The following is a 20593-nucleotide window of genomic DNA, read 5'->3' as shown; positions in this document are numbered from 1 at the left end:
TCGTTTCCGGCTGAAAACCTTTCCGTCAACTTCTTCAGCCAAGCATAGTCAAACCAAGAGCTATATTCGAGAATGTTTGTATTTATGTTAAATAAAATGGTCAAATTTTATTTAACGGAAAAAGTGCTAGTGTGACAGCGCCTTAAACAGAACACCAAAACTAAAATATGTAAACAATTTTAATATTCTAATTTTGATAATTTTAACAAATTTTGATAATAAAAAAAAGAATTTTCATAATAAAATCAATAAAACAATAAACCATAATCTACAATCACAGGTATGATGAACACAGCGCCTTCCTTTTTTAAATAAATATTTTTTCTTTACCTTCAACCCAAGTGGACCCTCCGCCGCACCCGGAAGTGACCAACCAATACACTTGCTCGATGGAAGTGGTATCCGACGCGCCTGAAAATCCTGGAGACCCTAATATGCGTTTGGGTCTGTTGATTTATATGTATTTTCTTTTTTGTTTTTGCATTTTTTTTGTTCTTTGTCTTATATGATATGCGTTATATGATATGCGTTTGGGTTTGTTGATTGTTGTTATGTATTTTCTTTTTGTTTTTGCATTTGTTTTTTTTATGTTCTTTGTCTTATATATGCGCTTGGGTCTGTTGATTTATATGTATTTTTTTGTTTTTGCATTTTTTTTGTTCTTTGTCTTATATGACATGCGTTTGGGTCCGTTAGTTGTTATGTATTTTCTTTTGTTTTTTGCATTTTTTTTGTTCTTTGTCTTATATGATATGCGTTTGGGTCTGTTAGTTGTTTTTGTGTATTTTCTTTTGTTTTTTGCATTTATTTGTTTTTATTCTTTGTCTTATGTGGATTGAATTTGAATGGTTCTCAATTCGAAAGTTTAAAGATCATGAACCACTTTAGTGTGAACTATCTATTAGTATTATTTTGTATATTTTCACTTTTTTCCATGTATTGGTTTACTTTATCGAAGCCTTTCATGTCCAAAACAAGTTTATTTTGACTGTACGATATATCGTTTTCATTACATTATCATTTATTTATTATCATCATCTTAATTATTATTGTTATCATTACATTACGTATTACCTTCTTAACTGCTTTCTTTCACAGAGATGTTCGTGAAGGAAGTGTACGACGAGCCCGGGAACATGTTCTCGATGCAGATTGCCTCCAAGTATTACGTGGAGCGATACATCCTCAACTGGAACACGAAGCAGATGCTGTTCATACATACGTCCAAAAACAGTAAGCCCGGTGGTTTCTGTTACTCGAAACCTCCCTTCGTTACTTGTGAGCAAAATTTGTTTCAATGTCAGGTTTTTAGGTAAACGCGTGTGCATTAGATGTTCGCGCGCGTGCGAACACATACACACAGACACACACATGATGATATACGCGTACACGCATATTGGGACATGTAGATATGCATATACACAAAGTCCGCAGAATCTTCGAGGATATTATAGCATATAGCATTCAACTAAGGCCAATGATCTTAAAATCAATACATTGCATTCATTATTCGTGCGACGAGGCCCACGTGAGGGGCGCCGCCCAGCCACCCCACAAGGCCGACTCGTAAATACTCAGATGAATAAAATATGATCGTAAACATCACCCAGGTAACGAGGTGAGAGAATGCGTCCCACGCCCACTAAGCGAGGGCGTGATCTTCTTCCCGCCCATCCTCGGGTCGGGCCAGAACCTCTCGGTGTCTCACATCGTGGGTCCCGGGGCGGTGCTGGGAATCCTCAACTGGAACGAGACACACTACAAGGTGGGTCGGCGTCGCGAGGTGACGCTGGGAGGTCTTCTTAGCAGATGTGTTTGTGTGGGCGACACTTAAACAAATGTGCCAACACAGGGGTTTCTTAGTCTTTTCCATTACCAAGGACTCTTTTCGTTGTTCATATTTCCCTACGCCATATGAACAAACATACGAAAACAGCGGTTTCTTAAGCTAGGGTAACACTAGTCTTCTCTGCCCTGGGACCCCTAGACAACCTCGCCGAAGCCAGGCCAGCTAACCAATCAAAGGCTGTCGCTGGCCAGACTTCGGCGAGGCTGTCTAGAGATCCCAGGACAGAGAAGACCAGTGTGACCCTAGCTTTAGTCTTTTCAATTACCGAAGACATTTGGTAACTTTATTCCCCCAGCTGCATATGTACAAAAATACGAACAAAGTTATTCTTAGTCAGTTACCGAGGATTCTTGTTCAGTTCAGTGCAGCTACATTTAAACACACTACGAACACTGGTCCTCAGACATTTCAATTACCGAGGACTCCTTCTGTCAAGTTAATTTCCCCCTGCTACGTATATACATACATGCAATCCCAGTCTTCTCATACCAAAGAACCTTTCTAAGTTATTTTCTCCGTGGCTCCCAAGTTAGGAAAGGCTTATGCACTCATCAAGTTGATTGTATTAAACTATCAGTCTCCTCTTAAAAAAATACTCATGTTACCGAACATGCAATTAGATAAATGGAAGCATGAAAAGGAGTGTTAAAAGATTTCCTTCAGCAGCCTTATCATGAATAATTTGTACGGGAGCCTCTGGAGAATTTGAACTTGGCTCACGGACCTCCAAGCCTACTCATTCGGACACCAAGGAATCTGGACACCAACGGAGAACCTCTTTATTACTGCTTGTGTGTCTCTGAGCTCTTGATAATGACATTCTTTAATATTGTATCCAGTCACACCTATTCTTTATTCACTTTTCATTTTTAGTAGTTATTTATATATTCTACCCATTTTCATTTAGTTATTTATATCAATCATTCATTTTATTCACAAGTTATCTATATTTACTATTAATTCTTATTCACTAGTAATTTATATTTACTCTTTTATTTTCTTTCACGATTCGCACTCCTATGTCCACGCAGGGAGAGTACTCCTTCCGAGGCATGACAGCGGACCGGTGGGACTGGTGCGGCCTCAAGGAATTCGAAAACGAGACGGGTTCTCACAACATCTCCATGGCGACCTACTGGAGCTGTAAGATTGCTCGAGTCCCGTTCTGTCTATGGATTAAGGCTTCCTGAAGTCACTTTGCAATGGGTGATTTTAATTTTGCTTTGAGAGAACAGAAATGGTTTAAATATTGATAACATGGCAGAAGTGAGAGTATTCGCTACGAAATAGGTTAATGCGGAAGATAAGACGATAGTTTCGAAGTCCTCTCGGTCTATGCTTTCCCGACCATTTAAACTGCACTATTACAGCCGGTTTGCTAAAACTGTTCCAGGCCCGACCCAATGAATTTTCATAAATACAGATGTAAAAATAAAGGCATATCTGTCTATATATGTGATAGATATGCCTATAACCATCTACTTGCCGGGTTGATATGCATGTCTAGACTGTTAAATATGCATTCACTTCTTTATTCATGCATGTCAAGTATAGGAATATTCTTTGGGTCGGGCCTCGCTCAATTCCAACAAACCGGCCTCTAATCTCCATTCCGATTAATCTGCCAGCGTCGAAGTGGAGTATGCCCGTGATGCCCACGGCAGAAGCCAGCATCCCTTTGGGGTGGGAGGTGGAGGTGCACGAGCCGCAGGGGGGCGGATCCCACGGGTATTACACGGTGGAGACGCTTGTTCATAACATCATGGACTTCAGCCCCGGGGTGGTAGACTACGAAGAGTTCAGGGTCAGTTGTGTGTTTTTTTCCCACTCATTTTGCATTTCCTTATTTAGTAACGGAATAAAGGACATTGATTTGATGTTCGTTTTGTTAGCATTATGCATCACGTATCAGCTTCTACATCAGCGTGAAAATAATTGTGTACTTCACCATACCCAGATTCCTGAAGGTCTTTTCTGCGAGGGCATGGTGCCCCTCGAAGGACACCCCTTCCCGGACTTCTCAAAGGACAGGCTCTTCACCTTCAGCATGGAGATGAGGGACAGCAGAGTGAAGGACTTCACTTGGGCCGACGTAAGTGTTTTTTTTATCAAAAGTGTAAACACTAAATCAAAGCGTGCGTTTGTATTGTCAGTGATACTCTAACAAACAGTTGAATCTCAAAAAATGTTAAAAAGTAATGCCGTGATTGGTATATCAGCCCTATACACGTTTCTTTTGTGTGTGTTTTCTCTACTGGATCCGTTTGCATTTACAGCATATATTCCTCACAAAACTAACCAGACGACCCTTCTTTTCCCCTATCAATAAATATACTTTCCACCCTTTGCAACCGGCCGCTACAATTCCAGTGGAGTAAGACCTCGTATTTCGGTCATCCTAAAGCCACTTGAGATCCGCAGGGCTGGTCAGAACGAATAAGATCTCGTATTCACGTCCTCCTAAAGACACTTGAGATCCGAAGAGCTGGTCCAAAGGAGTAATATCCGTATTTAAATCCTCCTAAAGACACTTGAGATCCACAGGGCTGGCCAAAACGAATAAGATCTCGTATTCACGTCCTCCTAAAGACACTTGAGATCCGAAGAGCTGGTCCAAAGGAGTAATATCCGTATTTAAATCCTCCTAAAGACACTTGAGATCCACAGGGCTGGCCAAAACGAATAAGATCTCGTATTCACGTCCTCCTAAAGACACTTGAGATCCGAAGAGCTGGTCCAAAGGAGTAATATCCGTATTTAAATCCTCCTAAAGACACTTGAGATCCACAGGGCTGGCCAAAACGAATAAGATCTCGTATTCACGTCCTCCTAAAGACACTTGAGATCCACAGGGCTGGTTCAAAGGAGTAAGATCTCGTATTTAAGTCCTCCTAAAGACACTTGAGATCCACAGGGCTGGTCAAAACGAATAAGATCTCGTATTTAAGTCCTCCTAATGGCATTTGAGATCCGCAGGGCTGGTATGACTTCGAGAAACAGCTGTACCGAATCGACCACGAGATAATGAGCACGCCCAGGGAACGCATCACCGCCACGGAGGTTTTCGACTTCAATGACGGTGAGATTTGTGCAGCTTCATACCGCTAACGTGAAGGAGAGAGGGAGGAGAAAGGGTGATTGAAGTAAGTGGAGATAGGAGTGGGAATGCGCAGAGGAATGGTTCGAAATGTGCAGAGAAACTAGCAGAAATATCTAAAGAAATACGGAATATGCAAAGAAATAAGTATAATTGCACACACACAAATCAATGAAAATACACAAAGAACTAAGCAAATATACACAAAGAACCAAGCCAAAGTATATAGAATCAAGCAAATATACACAACGAACGAAACAAATATACACAAAGAACTAAGCAAATATACGCAAAGAACTAACTAAATACACACAAACAACTAAGTAAACATACACGAAGACCTTTTCCCTCTCAACCAGCCATGAATGATACTAACCCCCCCCCCCCCGGCAGGTCTGGCCTTCACCTTCGGTAAGAAGATCGCCAGGTGTCGTATCACCATCGTCAACGACACCAGGACGGACTGGTCGGACATCACGGGCATCGGGCATCTTTGGGCGGATTCTCCCAACGCCTTCTTCGGCTCCGATCTCGTTAATTACACCTATTATGGCCGTAGGTAAGGCTAAAGGGGTTGAGAGGGGTAGGGGTGGGGGTGGGGGATATCGTGGCGTGTTCGGGTGGATCATATTTGTTCGGAATTTTTTGTACTATTTTATCTTGTTTTTGTTTGCTTTTTCACTTTTTTCACTACATAATGAAAGTCTCTGGACTGATTATATATATATATATATATATATATATATATATATATATATATATATATATATATATATATATATATATATATATATATATATATATATATATATATATGTTTCCAAGTTCTAGGGATTGTTAAATGTTTTGACTACTTTTCGCTTTGGTAATAATACTGTCAGTATGTCTATTTATATGTGCCAATGATTTAGAATAACAAATGAGTAAATGAATGAATGAATCAATAAACAATAACTGAACGAACAAATGCAAAAGTAAATAAACAAACCAAATAAGTAAATAAATAAAGAAAAACAATCGAATAAATAAACAAGTAAACAGACAAGCAAATGAATAAATAGATAAATGCATACATAAACAATTAAATGCATAAATAAATAAACAAATAATGCTTAAATAAATAAACAAATACATGCATAAACAAACAAACAACTGAGCTGATAGATAACAAACAAATTAATAAACGAGTAGATAGACCAACAACCAAAAAAAGAAAAAAAATACATCCGTGACCCCTCTACCTCCTCCTCTTTTGGCGGCAGATTCGAACGCTACATGGAAGGCGACGAATGGCGGGCCTCGAGATCAGACTGGCCACTCGACGTCACGGGCGGAAACAACCAAATGCTCTGGCAGTGGACCTTCGCCAACGTAAGTCCCTGCGATGTCTACATATTTAGACCTTGTTCGTATTTGTGTGTATTCATGCATGCGTGTTTCTGTGCGTTTACGCATGCTTGTGCGTGTGTGCGTTCATGCATGCATGTGCGTGAGTGCGATTATGCATGCGTGTGTGCGTTTGTACGTGCGTGTGTGCGTTTACGCATGCGTGTGCGTGTGTGCGTTCATGTATACGTGTGCGTGTGTGATGTTTATGTATGCATGTGCGTGTACGATTATGCATGCATGTGCGTGTGTGCGATTATGCATGCGTGTGCGTGTGTGCGTTCATGCGTGCTCGTTTAGATGTATGTGTATCTAAGCCATATACACACAATTATATTTCCGTCGCCATTACCTTTCCCGCCAGAAAAACGTGACGACGGTGACGAGTCTCGGCGACCACCTGTACGTGGAGCGGCAGGTCCCGATCGGCCTCAGCGTGACGGCGCTACACGTAAGTAAACACTCTGGGTGATTCGTAATCGGTAGGGATCTTGCAACAACGTAGCTATCAGCGAATTAAAACTAAATACTTCTATCGTAAAGAAACAGCTAGCAACTAAAACATTACTTGCAACTTCGAAGAAAAAATCCTTTAAAATATGCCCGTAGCCCCTCCCCCTAAAAAAAATTAAAATAAGAATATATATATATATATATATATAATATATATAAATAAATATAAATATAAATATATATATATATATATATATATATATATATATATATATATATATATATATATATATATATATGCGTGTGTGAACACATATATTTATACACACACCCGTATCGCCATTTTAAGTGTAAAGAAAAATAAATAAAGAAAAAAACATACAAACCCGTAGTCCCTCGCCCGCTTCATAACCTTTTTATTTATCCTCTCAGGACTTCCAGACAAGCTTTGGCCACGTAGCTAAGGGGTCGTCCTTCGAGTACCAGATCTATGACTTCAACCTCGAATCCAGTGCCAAGTTCGACCTCTACAGCGACGGCGGCGACTTCGACGTCTACAACTGTTACTCGGCCAACTGGAGGGATCATCTCAAGTTCAAACTCGATGGTGAGGGAGTTTAAGAGTTTAAGGCTGTTTATATTGTCTTCTGTGTTTACTTGTTTAGATTGGGGGGAAATGATCAGAAAAAGGATGATTGTGATATCGATGATGTTTATAATAGGAGTAACGATGATAATCATCATAGTAACAATTTTGATAATAATAATAATGTTTATCACAATAATGATAATGATAATTACGTTTATGTAAAATAATATTTGTGGTTGCACCCTGGAGAACATATACACACTTATATATACATATTTTTATAATTATCAACAGTTTTTTTATGACAACCAGTATACTGAAGCCGATAAGCACTAGGGTCTAATATAAAATAATTCAGATAAGCTCATGGGACGCAGAACAACTTCCTCATCTTTTTGTCAGATTTCCTCGGCAGTAAAACCATTCAATAACCACTAGATAACATTTTTTCGTGGCCAAAAAATCGACCATTGACCCGAAGCAAAAAGGTAATACAATTGAAATATAAATGACACGATGTACGCAGGCCCGAGGAATGCAGGCACAGGCTTCAGAGACACAAAAAAGTATATTTTGTCAAGGCTTTCGGTCATGAGTCATATCCGCGGAGCACGCTTTTGTGTTGCCTAAGCTACTGCCAAATGCATGATTTGTAGTCATGGAGAGACGCTTATAATCATGGAAGTTGCGATATTCATCCTCTCTTCGTATTTATAGACAATCGGTAGACGTGCGGTCTATATCTTATAGCTAAACAAGAATTTCCTGTTATCTTATAACCAAATATTTAACTACAGCAGTTTTGTCGGTGTTCTAAGCACTGTATGTGTTCGAAGTATTGCAAAGTATTTATTGACTTGGACTTCGGTTAGAGAGAAATGGGATTATTAAGAACTCCTGGAATCGCGCAATTGTCAGTGAATAGCGGCCGCCGTTTTCACTGATCGATGTGGTTTTTTTTTGTCCACGTGACCCCGACACAGATAACCTGCAACACTGCAATAAGCCGCTAAGGTCGGGGTTATGACAGTTAAGAATCGACATAATTGTAAACACACGTCACGCATGCAGCTCTTCATTTTTTATTTCAGGAGTGTCCATCCAAGGCTTGTCTCGTTTCTCTGCCCTTGTATAACATGCCGCTAGTTTCATCGATCCTGACTCTGTATGTGGCATTCCATTGTTCATCTTACCTGGGTTGAAGCTCAGCTGATAATCTATACTGACAGGTGGTATTTATTGTTGCCAGGATCGTTTGTATCATCAGCTGGATCACTCGATGGCGTCCCGTTGACTATCTACCATGGCATTGTTTGCATAACAATTGAGCTGTGTACGTCACGGTCACATTACTTTCCGAAACTGTGTGTATATACGTTGTATTCCTGGAATTCTTTGTTTGATGGCCCTTGTGTAGAGCCACTTTTTCTGTCACGCGCTGACCTTGAGCGTGAATGTTTCCATTAGTTTTGCCCTTCCTGCGCCGCCTGCGTTCGAGTACGCGTGTATTGACAACGAACCATACAGGGGCTAGAAGTTAACGCGTACAAGCAGGTTCTGATATTATGGTTTTCCATTTACTTATATATTTATAAATTAATTTATTATTATTATTATTATTGTTATTATTACTATTATTATTATTATTATCATCTTTATTATTAATGTTAATATTAGTAAATACTTTGATTTTAACCGTGACGTGCTGTTGCGTTGTCTGAAATTTTGGTTTTTATGTGAATATCACATAATTATCTGGTGTGATCAAGCGTGTTTTCAAGATAGACTACTCGATAGACAGATAAAATGTTTTTAAGACTGAGAGTCAGGCTCATTGGAAGATAAGATACACGGGTTATACGACAACCTTTATAATTTACTGTTGATTATTCCTTATTATTTCTTGTTATTCACTCCATAGAAGTTTTAAGGGGAATAAATGGAATAAATAGATACGCTACGGTCTTACAAACATTTACTTCCAGCTGCAATACAAATCCTCTTCTCCATTAATTTGGTAAAAACATCCTCATCCAAATTGGCGATTATCATAGTTACAATACGATTTTGAAGTCACGCAAGTAGCCCTTCCTTTTTATCATAAGTGCCTATTTAACATTTCCTTATGGTCGCTATTGAAGACGACCATAACCCATGAAAACAAAATATGATGCTGTAAATATCCTCAACAGTCTCATCCTGGCCCGAAATCGTGAATACCGCCCTCCTGACATCGTCGAGGTTCAACGAGTACTGGCAAGTCCTCCTGGCGAAGACCGGCACCGTCTCCACACTCAGGATCACGAGGGTTAAGGTAAGGAAGAGGCCAAGGGGTTGTTTGCCATTCCACACTCAGGACCAAGAGGGTTAAGGTAAAGCTGCGTTTGGAACTCCTCGTCTTGCTCGTCCAGACAACTTGTCCAGTTCCAGCAGGGCAAGTTGGCCGCGTTCGGAACCTTCAAGACGCTTTCTACCCGGGGGCGCAGCCCCCTGCAATGGAAAGTTATGTGAATAACCATGGTTATTTTCACAGTGCGTTATATTATTAGTGCTATTTAACCCCGCATTTTCCCTGGAACCTTTCATGCCCTCCCCTGCTATCGGGGCCAAGTTTGTCGCTAACGGGAGGTTTCCGCGTAATAAAAACTATATATTTGCAATGTGGAGAGTGAGAGGAATCCAACGATACCAAAATCGTCGATATCGGTTATACGGATGTAATATAGAAAATTACCAAATATCCTTTGATAACACCAATAATGGGCCATAAATTACCCATCATTATCTTTTGGTTACCTACAACTGTCAATGTTTACATACAAAAGATATTATGACACCATCTCGTCCTGCTCGCCCACCTTCGCACCAGCTGGACAACTTGTCCGAGACGAGATAGTAGCGGTTCTGAACGGTCAAAACATTCATCCAACTGGTCTGGACGAGCAGTCTGGACGCAGCATAAGGGAACAAACCTAACCTGACAAACCAAAGGGGTTGTTTACCATAGCTTACCTAGGACCACGAGTGTTAAGGTAAGGAAAATGCCAAGGGGTTGTTTAACATTCCACACTTAGGGCAAGGGGTTAAGGTAAGGGAAAGGCAAAGGGGTTTGCCATTCCACACTTGGGACCACGAGAGTTAGGTAAGGAAAATGCCAAGGAGTTGCTTGTCATTCCACACTTAAGACAAAGGGATAAGGTAAGGGAAAGGCAAAGGGGTTGTTTGGCATGGGATGATTTTGTTGCAGATAAGGTATACTGCAGTTCCTCGTTTTCGTTATCAGATATTCGACTCGGATAACATGCATTGCACTTTTTTTTTTTGTTATCTGGTGATATCTAGTTATTATATTTCGTTGTCTGATCTGTGAATGGATGATATCACTTTTATTCCGAATGATTTTTTATCTCTTCATTCACTTCCCGTCATGTGATAAGTGATGATAGTGTCAAAGTAGCATATCTTTGTATTTCTTTTATTATATCTTATCGTATGCTTTTCAGTGCAATTGTGATCGAGCTTATACTCATCGTATTAATGTTACGACAACTAAAGCCCCTCTCCACTTATCTACCACGTCAGCCTTCACTTCACTCATCTCAGATATTCATCTCACCACTTACCACCACTTCCTTCCTTTCCTACTTCATTCCTGACACTACTCAATACCTGATGCCACTCACAAACTCCACTTACCCCTTTGCCATCAATACCCCACTCCAGCCAACCTTAAATCTATTACCTATTCCACACACCATCTCGCTCCACTCAACTGCCACACCACTCGCTCCACTCACCCCATTCACGACCTCTCGCCACCTCACATCCCTCACCATCTCTCACATCCTCTCTCACCCCTAACCCCATTTCTTCACCCACAAATTCACTACCTCACACCACTCGCAACTCCCACGGTCTCTCCACTCACAGCCTCCCGCTACACACCATTTACTACTTCACAAAACCTCCCCCACCACTCCACTCACCACCTCACAACACACAACCACTCGCAACCTCATACCACATCTCCAGTCATCACTTCCCACCTCACACTGCCTCTTACACGCACCACTCCACCTCCCACTCACCTCCTTCCACTCTCACTGCTCGCCATCTAGTACCTTCCACCTCTCACCACTCTCCACTCACCATTTAGTACCTTCCACCTCTCATCACTCTCCACTCACTACTTAGTACCTTCCACCTTCCACCACTCTCCACTCACCACTTAGTACCTTCCACCTCTCACCTCTCTCCTCTCACCACTTAGTACCTCCCACCTTCCACCTCTCTCCACTCACCACTTAGAACGTTCCACCTCTCACTTCTCTCCACTCTCGCCCCCAGACGATCGTAGAGGAATCGAACGAGGTCTGGATCGAGTTCGTCCTCCTGTACCGCCACCCCGAGATCGGCGAACTGGACAGCGAACTCTACTCCCACCTCACGCCCGGTTTTACAGCTCACACCCTCATTGCAACGGCTATCAACAACGGAGAGATCTCGTTCGGTGGTCAAAAGCCCGGTGGTGGCGTGAGTTTCGTTTTCTTCGTGTTATTTAATCGTATTCAGTTATTATAAGGGATTTTTTAACTGATATGGCTGTGTTGTTTCTGTCTCGTTCATTTCGTTATATGATGGATTTTTTTTCTTTTCTTTCTCTCTCTCTCTCTCTCTCTCTCTCTCTCTCTCTCTCTCTCTCTCTCTCTCTCTCTCTCTCTCTCTCTCTCTCTCTCTCTCTCTCTCTCTCTCTCTCTCTCTCTCTCTCTCTCTCTCTCTCTCTCTCTCTCTCTCTAATGTTACGTGAAATTTCTTTCTTTCTTTTTACTTCCAAAAAATATGTGCATTTCCATCTTATTCTTTTTTGGCTTTCCAAAGGTACGTGTGCCCATTGAGTGTAGTCGGTGAATGGTTTAACCCACCTGAGAATTACAGTGCTAGTTGAACATTGATTTACCCGAAGGATAATTAACCTTGCAGTTTCTATTGCACGTTGAAAGTCTTATCGCCGCTTCACAAGACGATACTCAGTTGTGTCTTCGTAATCACAATGCCACAGAGCACATTGTACATTGTCTACTGTGTTTATATAGAGTGAGAGTGAGAGGGAAAAGGAGAGGAAGATGAAGAGTGAGAGGGAAAGGGAAAGAGAGAGGAAGATGAAGAGTGATAAGGAAAAGGAAAGAGAGGGGAAGATGAGCCAGAGAGGGAAAGGGGCAGGAAGATGAAGAGTGAGAGGGAAAGGGAAAGAGAGAGGAAGATGAAGAGTGAGAGTGAAAGGGAAAGAGAGAAGAATATGAAGAATGAGAGGGAGAGGAAGATGAAGAGTTATAGGGAAAGGGATAGGGAGAGGAAGATGAAGAAGGAAAGGGAGAGGGATAGGTTAACGGAGGGAGAAAGAGGACAGCCAATGAAAGGTCGAGGTAGATAGATAGGTAGGTAGACAGATAGAGGAAGAGAGCGGGAGAGGGAAAGGGATCGGGAGAGAGCGGGAGAGGGAAAAGGAAAGGGATAGGGATAGGGAGAGAGAGGGAGAGAGAGAGAGACCGAAACTCACCGAGAGAAATGAGAGACAGAGAACAGCGCAAAAGTATCCTTTCCAAATGTATCCTCTACGTCCCCTACTTCAGGAATTCTCTTTGGAGGCCGTCAGAGGATCCTTAGCCCTTGTGGTAGACGCCGACTGCACTACGACCACAGCCCAGCCTCCTACCACACACCACACAGGACCCACTAAGTCCACGCCAAGCACGACGACGACGACGACCACCACCACCACCACCACCACCACCACCACAACGACGACCAAAAAACCTGGAACGGGAACTGCCTCGAATGGACGTGGGTGTTTCGCGTCGTTCGAAGCGTTGTCGAACTCGTGCAGTTATGAATCTCAAATTTCATGATTTAATTGATGATTGACATTATGATTGACATTAGTATTGTGGCTATGTATAACTCCATTATTCAATTGATGATTGACATTAGTATTGTGTCGCTGTATAACTCTTAATGGGGACTGAGATTTCACTAGTCGATATTGTTAGAAATGAATCGCGGATAACAAATGAATCACAGCATCCACTACGAGACCCCATTGGATCTCCGGTCACTACATTCACACACAAAAGCTTCACAGTTGATACGGACACCTCACTCGTGATATTCCCTTATAAGAGTCTTTACCATTAAGGATGACGTGGAATCGGACGGAGCTGTGAACGAACAGTGAATTCATCGGATCTCTACTTTGCACATTTCCCCTGAGTACCTTTACATAGATAGTTTAGTTAGATGAATTATCCGTAATATGTGTGATTATGTGATCAGTTCACGTTGACCCTAGGGATTATGTGATCAGTTCACCTTGACCCTAGGGATTATGTGATCAGTTCACCTTGACCCTAGGGATTATGTGATCAGTTCACGTTGACCCTAGGGATTATGTGATCAGTTCACCTTGACCCTAGGGATTATGTGATCAGTTCACGTTGACCCTAGGGATTATGTGATCAGTTCACCTTGACCCTAGGGATTATGTGATCAGTTCACCTTGACCCTAGGGATTATGTGATCAGTTCACGTTGACCCTAGGGATTATGTGATCAGTTCACGTTGACCCTCGGGATTATGTGATCAGTTCACCTTGACCCTAGGGATTATGTGATCAGTTCACGTTGACCCTAGGGATTATGTGATCAGTTCACGTTGACCCTAGGGATTATGTGATCAGTTCACGTTGACCTTAGGGATTATGTGATCAGTTCACGTTGACCCTAGGGATTATGTGATCAGTTCACGTTGACCCTCGGGATTATGTGATCAGTTCACCTTGACCCTAGGGATTATGTGATCAGTTCACGTTGACCCTAGGGATTATGTGATCAGTTCACCTTGACCCTAGGGATTATGTGATCAGTTCACCTTGACCCTAGGGATTATGTGATCAGTTCACGTTGACCCTAGGGGTTATGTGATCAGTTCACGTTGACCCTAGGGATTATGTGATCAGTTCACGTTGACCCTAGGGATTATGTGATCAGTTCACCTTGACCCTAGGGATTATGTGATCAGTTCACCTTGACCCTAGGGATTATGTGATCAGTTCACCTTGACCCTAGGGATTATGTGATCAGTTCACGTTGACCCTAGGGATTATGTGATCAGTTCACCTTGACCCTAGGGATTATGTGATCAGTTCACGTTGACCCTAGGGATTATGTGATCAGTTCACCTTGACCCTAGGGATTATGTGATCAGTTCACCTTGACCCTAGGGATTATGTGATCAGTTCACCTTGACCCTAGGGATTATGTGATCAGTTCACCTTGACCCTAGGGTGATCAGTACACGTTGACCCTTCCCGATCGCAAGACAAAATCCATCTGCCCTAATTCCCAGACTTCCCTAAAATACCCCCAAATTCCCATCATTGGCATCTAAACTGGCTGTAGTCGAAACACGTCATCTTAACACGCTTATTCGAAAAGAGGGAATCGAGAGGGCAAGTATACGCCAAGCACACTCACAGCTTGGCAGAAACTAATAACCAAAACTAATCCACAACTGAAACATACACAAAATAACGCCCTTCAAGATATACACAAGTACATTACAGTGTACGGCCGTGAATACTAATTGAAACCATGAGCTGATGAATTGCAGGATAAAAATGATGAATGTATAAAAGCAAAAAATGTAGTTAATATTGAGTAAACCCTTTGCTCGGTACATTTACTTTCACTGCTAATATCTATTAACTTTCATATCACTTCACAGAGACAGAACCCTCGGTAACTGGCAGTGCAACCACTCCTTATGTGCCACCTGGAGACAACGTCATATATACCTCAGGTAAGCGAGAGGGAGGGAGAGAGAGAGAGAGAGAGAAAAGAAAAAAATGGAGAGAGATGGAGATATTGAGATAGAAATCGAGAGAATAGACAGAGAAAAAGAGAGAACGAGAAAGAGTCTGGCAAAGAAAGAGAGAGGGACAGTCGACCTCCAATACAGATTTCAGCACATGTTTGCTAAGCGCCATAAATCCACCTTTACTATCCTGCGCGATCCATTACCATAAATCTGAGATGATTCCCATGCCTCCCGACACACACACCACCTCCTCCTCTTGATCCCCCCCTCCTGACACGCCCCCTTCTCTTCCACCACCTACTTCTTCCTGACCGTCCCTTCTTGCCACGCCCTCCACCCACTCCTCCTGATCCTACCCTCTTCCTAGCTTCCACCTCTTCATCCTCTTTCTCCTCCTCCTGCTCCTCCTGATCCTTCACCTTCTCTTCCTCCTCCTTCATGTCCTCTTCCTCCTCCTCCTTCATCTCCTCTTCCTCTTCCTCCTCCTCCTTCATCTTCTCTTCCTCTTCCACCTCCTATCCCTCCTCCTTCTCCTCCACATCCTCTTCCTCCTCCTTCTCCATCTCATCTTCCTCCTCCTCTTCTTCCTCCATTACCTCTACTTTCTCCACCTCGTCCTCCAAATACCCACCCCCTTGATACACGCTCCCCACCTCCATCTTTCCCAACTCTTCTTCCACCTCCCTTTCCTCCCCCTTCTCTCCCAACACTTCTTCCTTCACTTCCTCCTCATTCAAACTCCCATTTGAGTTACGCCCACCTCCACCTCCTCCTCCTCTTCCTTCTTCTTCAGGCGACCTCGCGGGCGTGGGCGTGGGGCTCCTGGTGGTCGGACTGGCGTTCGGCGCAGGAGGAACGTTCCTGGTGGTCGTCAAGCGCCTCCACGTCACCCTCATGAACTGCTGCAAAAACTAGAAGTTACGGAATCGGACGCGTTGTGTTTTCGGCGCGTTCGTTTCTGATACGTGTTTTTTTATTTATTTTGTTCTCGGAGTTTGTGTTGTAAATGAAGATATAAGTGATTTTTTTTGTGTGTTGAAGGTATGATTCGTGTTCTTATTTCTAGTTAAGATTGTATCTGGATGGAATAAAGGATGTAGCTTGATTATTAGGTATTTGTTATTTCATTTCCTCATGTCCGTTAGTATGATGAGTTTCTGATTGCCAGCTTGTATTATACTCGTTTATACATGCAGACTATCTAGGTAATCACACACACATACACACAAACACACATACATATATATATATATATATATATATATATATATATATATATATATATATATATATATACATATATATATATATATATATATATATATATATATATATATATATATATATATATATATATATATATATATATATATATTTATACATACACATGTGTGTATATATATACACACGCACCCACATGAGCGTCAAACGGAAATATCGACGATAGCCTTCACGTAAACTCTCGCTTTTGCAAGATTCACTGAAATGAATTAAGTACTGTCATTGTTTACCAAAGAGTTTATTCCTTGTCGCTCTTATATGAAATAAACGCAACGCTGTATATTCAGCATGTGATACAAGGTGCCAGTCCCATGCGGTCCAGACTACCCAAAGGCACTGAATTGCGGCATCTGACACAACGCAATAGCATCATTTATCACAAGACATAAACATCAAACTCGACGTGTAAAAGAATTGCCAACTTGTTCTAAGTCTATGGTTCCTTTCTCCTAAGTTCATTATCCTTATCTCCTTTGAAGTATCCTCATCCTAAAAAGGATCTTTGGGGGTGTTTATATCATTGTTTTTCTTTTCTGGCGATGCAAGGAGTCTATGATTCTTATTTATTTACATGTGTGGCATTCCCGATGCGTTGATTAATCACTCCATTTTCTATTTTTGTTGTTAGGTTTGTTAACGGTTTTTGCGTCACTCCAAAATGAAATATTCTAATCTAAATCATATCCGAAGTGTTTCATGGAAAATTAGTAAGAAACAATAACATTATTCAGGCTCTGGTGTTGGTGGAAATACTTTATACTCTTCGCATGTGTGACTAATGGCAGACAGAGCGAGCACCATCTTGTAAAATATTCAGTAGATGCCATTACAAGAATCCATGACCAGGTGCCGTCCTGTTGCGTCTTCAACCTCACCTTCAGTACAAGTGCATTACTGCGTTTCTATTCCTTCATGCAATCAAAGGTCACCAGAACCTGACAATCACACGAAAGATCGACATGCAAGCAGCACACGTACGCATGTACACACATCGACACGCACACAACTCGAGACGCGCGCAATGCATACGAACGCGCTTTCCTGGAAGGGTTTAAGCGCCCGAGCATGAAAGTCGCTCTACCAAGAACTGGGCGTGCGTCTGCTTTCACATCGCAAGCTAATGAGAGGAGAAATTTTCCATGCACTGGCGACAAGCATGATGATGATTTTGGATTTCTTTTCGGATTGATGAGGGGCGCCCTTTGTGGATAAAGCCGCTCGGAAGTGTGTGTGTATTAGAATGGTTTGTTCTATTTTTTTAATAGATTCTTATAGGTCTAGTGCGGCCATGTACTGAATGGAAGAAGCCAGTATGTTTATTAATTTTTCAAGGACTATGTAAGTTCATATATAATGAAACATTGAAAAAAAATATATATGGATATCATGTACTGACAATATATCATTTCTATAGATATAATTACCCGTATAATGAACAGATCAGTAATGCCCTGGTAACCCATTAAGCAGTTATACTGAACACCCTCTTATGTCATTAAGTTCATTTATTATTCATAACAAAATGGTTGGAAAATAATTCGCTTGGGAAATGATATGAATAATAGACCCAGTCAGCTGATATCACACTGGCTCGTCATCGAGATAAACCGATTCGATATCACAATTTCCATCTATCGCCATTGCTCCTAGCGGTGGCATAATTTACGCATTCGTATGGAACTTTACAACTTCTAGAATATTCTAGCAGCTCGTAGTGGAAAGCTTAGGTTGCTTGAGAGTACAGTCCCGTTACTGAGTACAAGCAACACGGTCGATCGATCATAACGTTAATAATATCTCCACTGCGAACCTGACTGCATGACGTACGAAATTAACCTTTAAAAATAACCTTTATATGCCCCCGTAGTTACATAACACGTCGCAGGTATATGACCTTTCCGGCAAGAGGAGAACAGTCTGGAGGGACAGACTTCGTGGCTCTCCTTCGTGTTTCGTCAGGCGAGGTCAGTGACACCTTCGTAAGCAAGAATTGATTTTACTGTTTTTTTTAGTTCTTTTTTTTGTTATCAAGGCTTATCTCTTAGCGTCATCGTTTCTGAGGGATTCTTATCTCCTTTATTATCTTTCATCATGTCGTCTTTGTTTATTTTTGTTTGTGTTTGCTTGATCATATCTGTCCAGTTTATCCTTTGTATTGGTTTAGTATCCTCTTGCATTACATATATATCAAGAAGACTTAGATTACGATGTAGGCTCTGGTAGAGTCTGGCGAAGCTAATGAATAAACCAACGCCACTTGGCCTCCTTAACGGGCAAATGAACCAGCTGTGTGAGGTTGAAGAGGCAGGTCGTCGTGGGTTTTGTTACCTGGCCTCCAGCTGTTCAGTACAATCAGAAAAATAATCTTTGGTTTAGCTAAAAGGTCTATTAATATCAATTACTACGGATTAATATCAATATCAGTGAGCTTCATCGCGATCCGTAATGGGAGAAATAAAGATACCGGAATGCTTGGCAAATAACTAGCGTCTGCGGTGCCTCCGTCTGCTAATAGAGACAAACCCAGGTAAAGTCACGCCGCCTAATCACCCCATCGGCCGCTGGCGTTCACACAAGGCGGCGACTGCGATTAAGTATCGATAACCGATAACTGGCATCATCAGAGCGGAAAGCCCCGTGTCAATCGGCCTAATCGGTGGCCGCGAAATCGGCGTGGTTTGGGACGGGGAAGTAATCGATGACGTCAGGCAGGTTGCGAGCACACCTGGGGACAGAGCCGCTCTTTGCCTTGAATCATTAAAAGGAATTTGGGCGCCGTAGATTAGCCCATTGATTCATGGGGGCCTTCGACGCGTTCGAATGAGGTTGCGAATGCGGGAGCGATGTTTTTACAAGCAGGAGGGTGGAGCATGGAGGAGCATGGTGGGTGGAGCATGCCACTCACGTAGATTGTTCTTGTTATCTACATACAGCATACAGACATATAGTAGGACTGAGACCCCGATATGTCTGTTTTTTTCTTCTAAATGTTCAGACTCATTCGGTAATAAGACTGACGCAAGCAACAGACGCAGTCCCAAGCAGCAACGCAGAAACGCAGCCGTGTCACCCTCAGGAGCCAGCAAAGGTCAGGCGTGAATTCCTCGACGTCGAAGAGCATCGATAACGTGCATGTGCGCCCGATCCAGCAGTCATACCGAGGCCACGATGGGGTATCGTGTAGGGCCATACTACTCAATAGGGGCTATGCGCGTATGAGGGAAAGGAGGAATTTCAGTAACAAAAGGGGAAGGGGGAAAGGGGGGAGGGAAGAAGCAGGGAAGAAGGATGAGGAAACGCGGAAAAAGGGTCAAACCGGTGGAGAGGGAAAGGGGCCGCAAGGCGAGAGGTCGTGCGAGGTTGCAACATAGTAAAATGCAACTGATAGTCAGACTCCAAGGGGAAACGAACATAAAAGAGAAAATGAAGGCAATAAAGGGACAAAAGATCGAAAAAGGGACAACAGCAACAAAAAGAAAAGTACAAAATGGTCATAGAACACCGTGATAGGTGGTTTTGAAACGACAGCGGCACCTACACCACGACAAACAGACATACAGCCACACACACAGTCCCAGCACGGCAGTCGTCCACGCAAGACCAATATCACGTCAGTCTCTGCGCGAGCTTTACGTGACCTCTTCCTCCCCTTCCTCAGGCAACAGAGAAAAACCCTCCAGTTTGACCCTCACTCCTGGTGCAATGAGGGTCTTCGGAAATGAGGAGGAAGTGAGGCAGATGTGACATAATCAGGGGGGGGGGGGGTGTAAGACACTGTGAGGTGGTGGTGCCGACCGTGCTGTGTTGTGTGGGTAACCCGGGCTACTGTACCTGTATTGGCTTTCTCGTTCTCACTCCCGTGGTAAACTCCGTGACAGACCTCGCGTTCGCCTAAGAAAGGTCGTATAAAGTGTGCTTGTAACCGGATTATAACACTGAAGAAGAATGAAGAGCGAGACATTGTTTTTGGCCGGTAATGTTGTTCAAAGGTGGAAAAAAGTGGTGACAACTATTGCTGTGAAAAGGTTTGTTGACGAAGAGTGCCAATAAGACAAAGCTGTCCTGG

General features: G+C 42.3%; 1 protein-coding gene across 2 annotated transcripts in view; it reads left to right on the top strand.

Annotated features, from left to right (window-relative positions):
• LOC113802702 (uncharacterized) overlaps window positions 1–16352 on the top strand; it is a 20198-nt gene extending 3846 nt beyond the window's left edge. The window contains exons 3-18 of one of the 2 annotated variants that reach the window (XM_070116016.1): window positions 343–444; window positions 1099–1233; window positions 1611–1765; window positions 2881–2992; window positions 3478–3653; window positions 3807–3941; window positions 4826–4928; window positions 5340–5505; window positions 6209–6317; window positions 6697–6783; window positions 7218–7392; window positions 9567–9688; window positions 11722–11907; window positions 13005–13215; window positions 15154–15228; window positions 16040–16352. In XM_070116016.1, the coding sequence (XP_069972117.1) occupies window positions 343–444; window positions 1099–1233; window positions 1611–1765; window positions 2881–2992; window positions 3478–3653; window positions 3807–3941; window positions 4826–4928; window positions 5340–5505; window positions 6209–6317; window positions 6697–6783; window positions 7218–7392; window positions 9567–9688; window positions 11722–11907; window positions 13005–13215; window positions 15154–15228; window positions 16040–16161 (2171 nt within the window). In that variant the 3' untranslated portion in view covers window positions 16162–16352. Of the gene's footprint in view, window positions 1–342; window positions 445–1098; window positions 1234–1610; window positions 1770–2880; window positions 2993–3477; window positions 3654–3806; window positions 3942–4825; window positions 4929–5339; window positions 5506–6208; window positions 6318–6696; window positions 6784–7217; window positions 7393–9566; window positions 9689–11721; window positions 11908–13004; window positions 13216–15153; window positions 15229–16039 lie in introns of both variants that reach the window. The other variant, XM_070115979.1, reaches the window with a different exon arrangement.
• Window positions 16353–20593: the final 4241 nt, after the last annotated feature.

The sequence above is a fragment of the Penaeus vannamei genome, chromosome 1, assembly GCF_042767895.1.
Source record: "Penaeus vannamei isolate JL-2024 chromosome 1, ASM4276789v1, whole genome shotgun sequence".
NCBI classification, from domain to species: domain Eukaryota; kingdom Metazoa; phylum Arthropoda; class Malacostraca; order Decapoda; family Penaeidae; genus Penaeus; species Penaeus vannamei.
The sequence above is the reverse complement of the archived record's forward strand: the minus strand, read 5'-3'. Positions and strand labels throughout refer to the sequence as shown.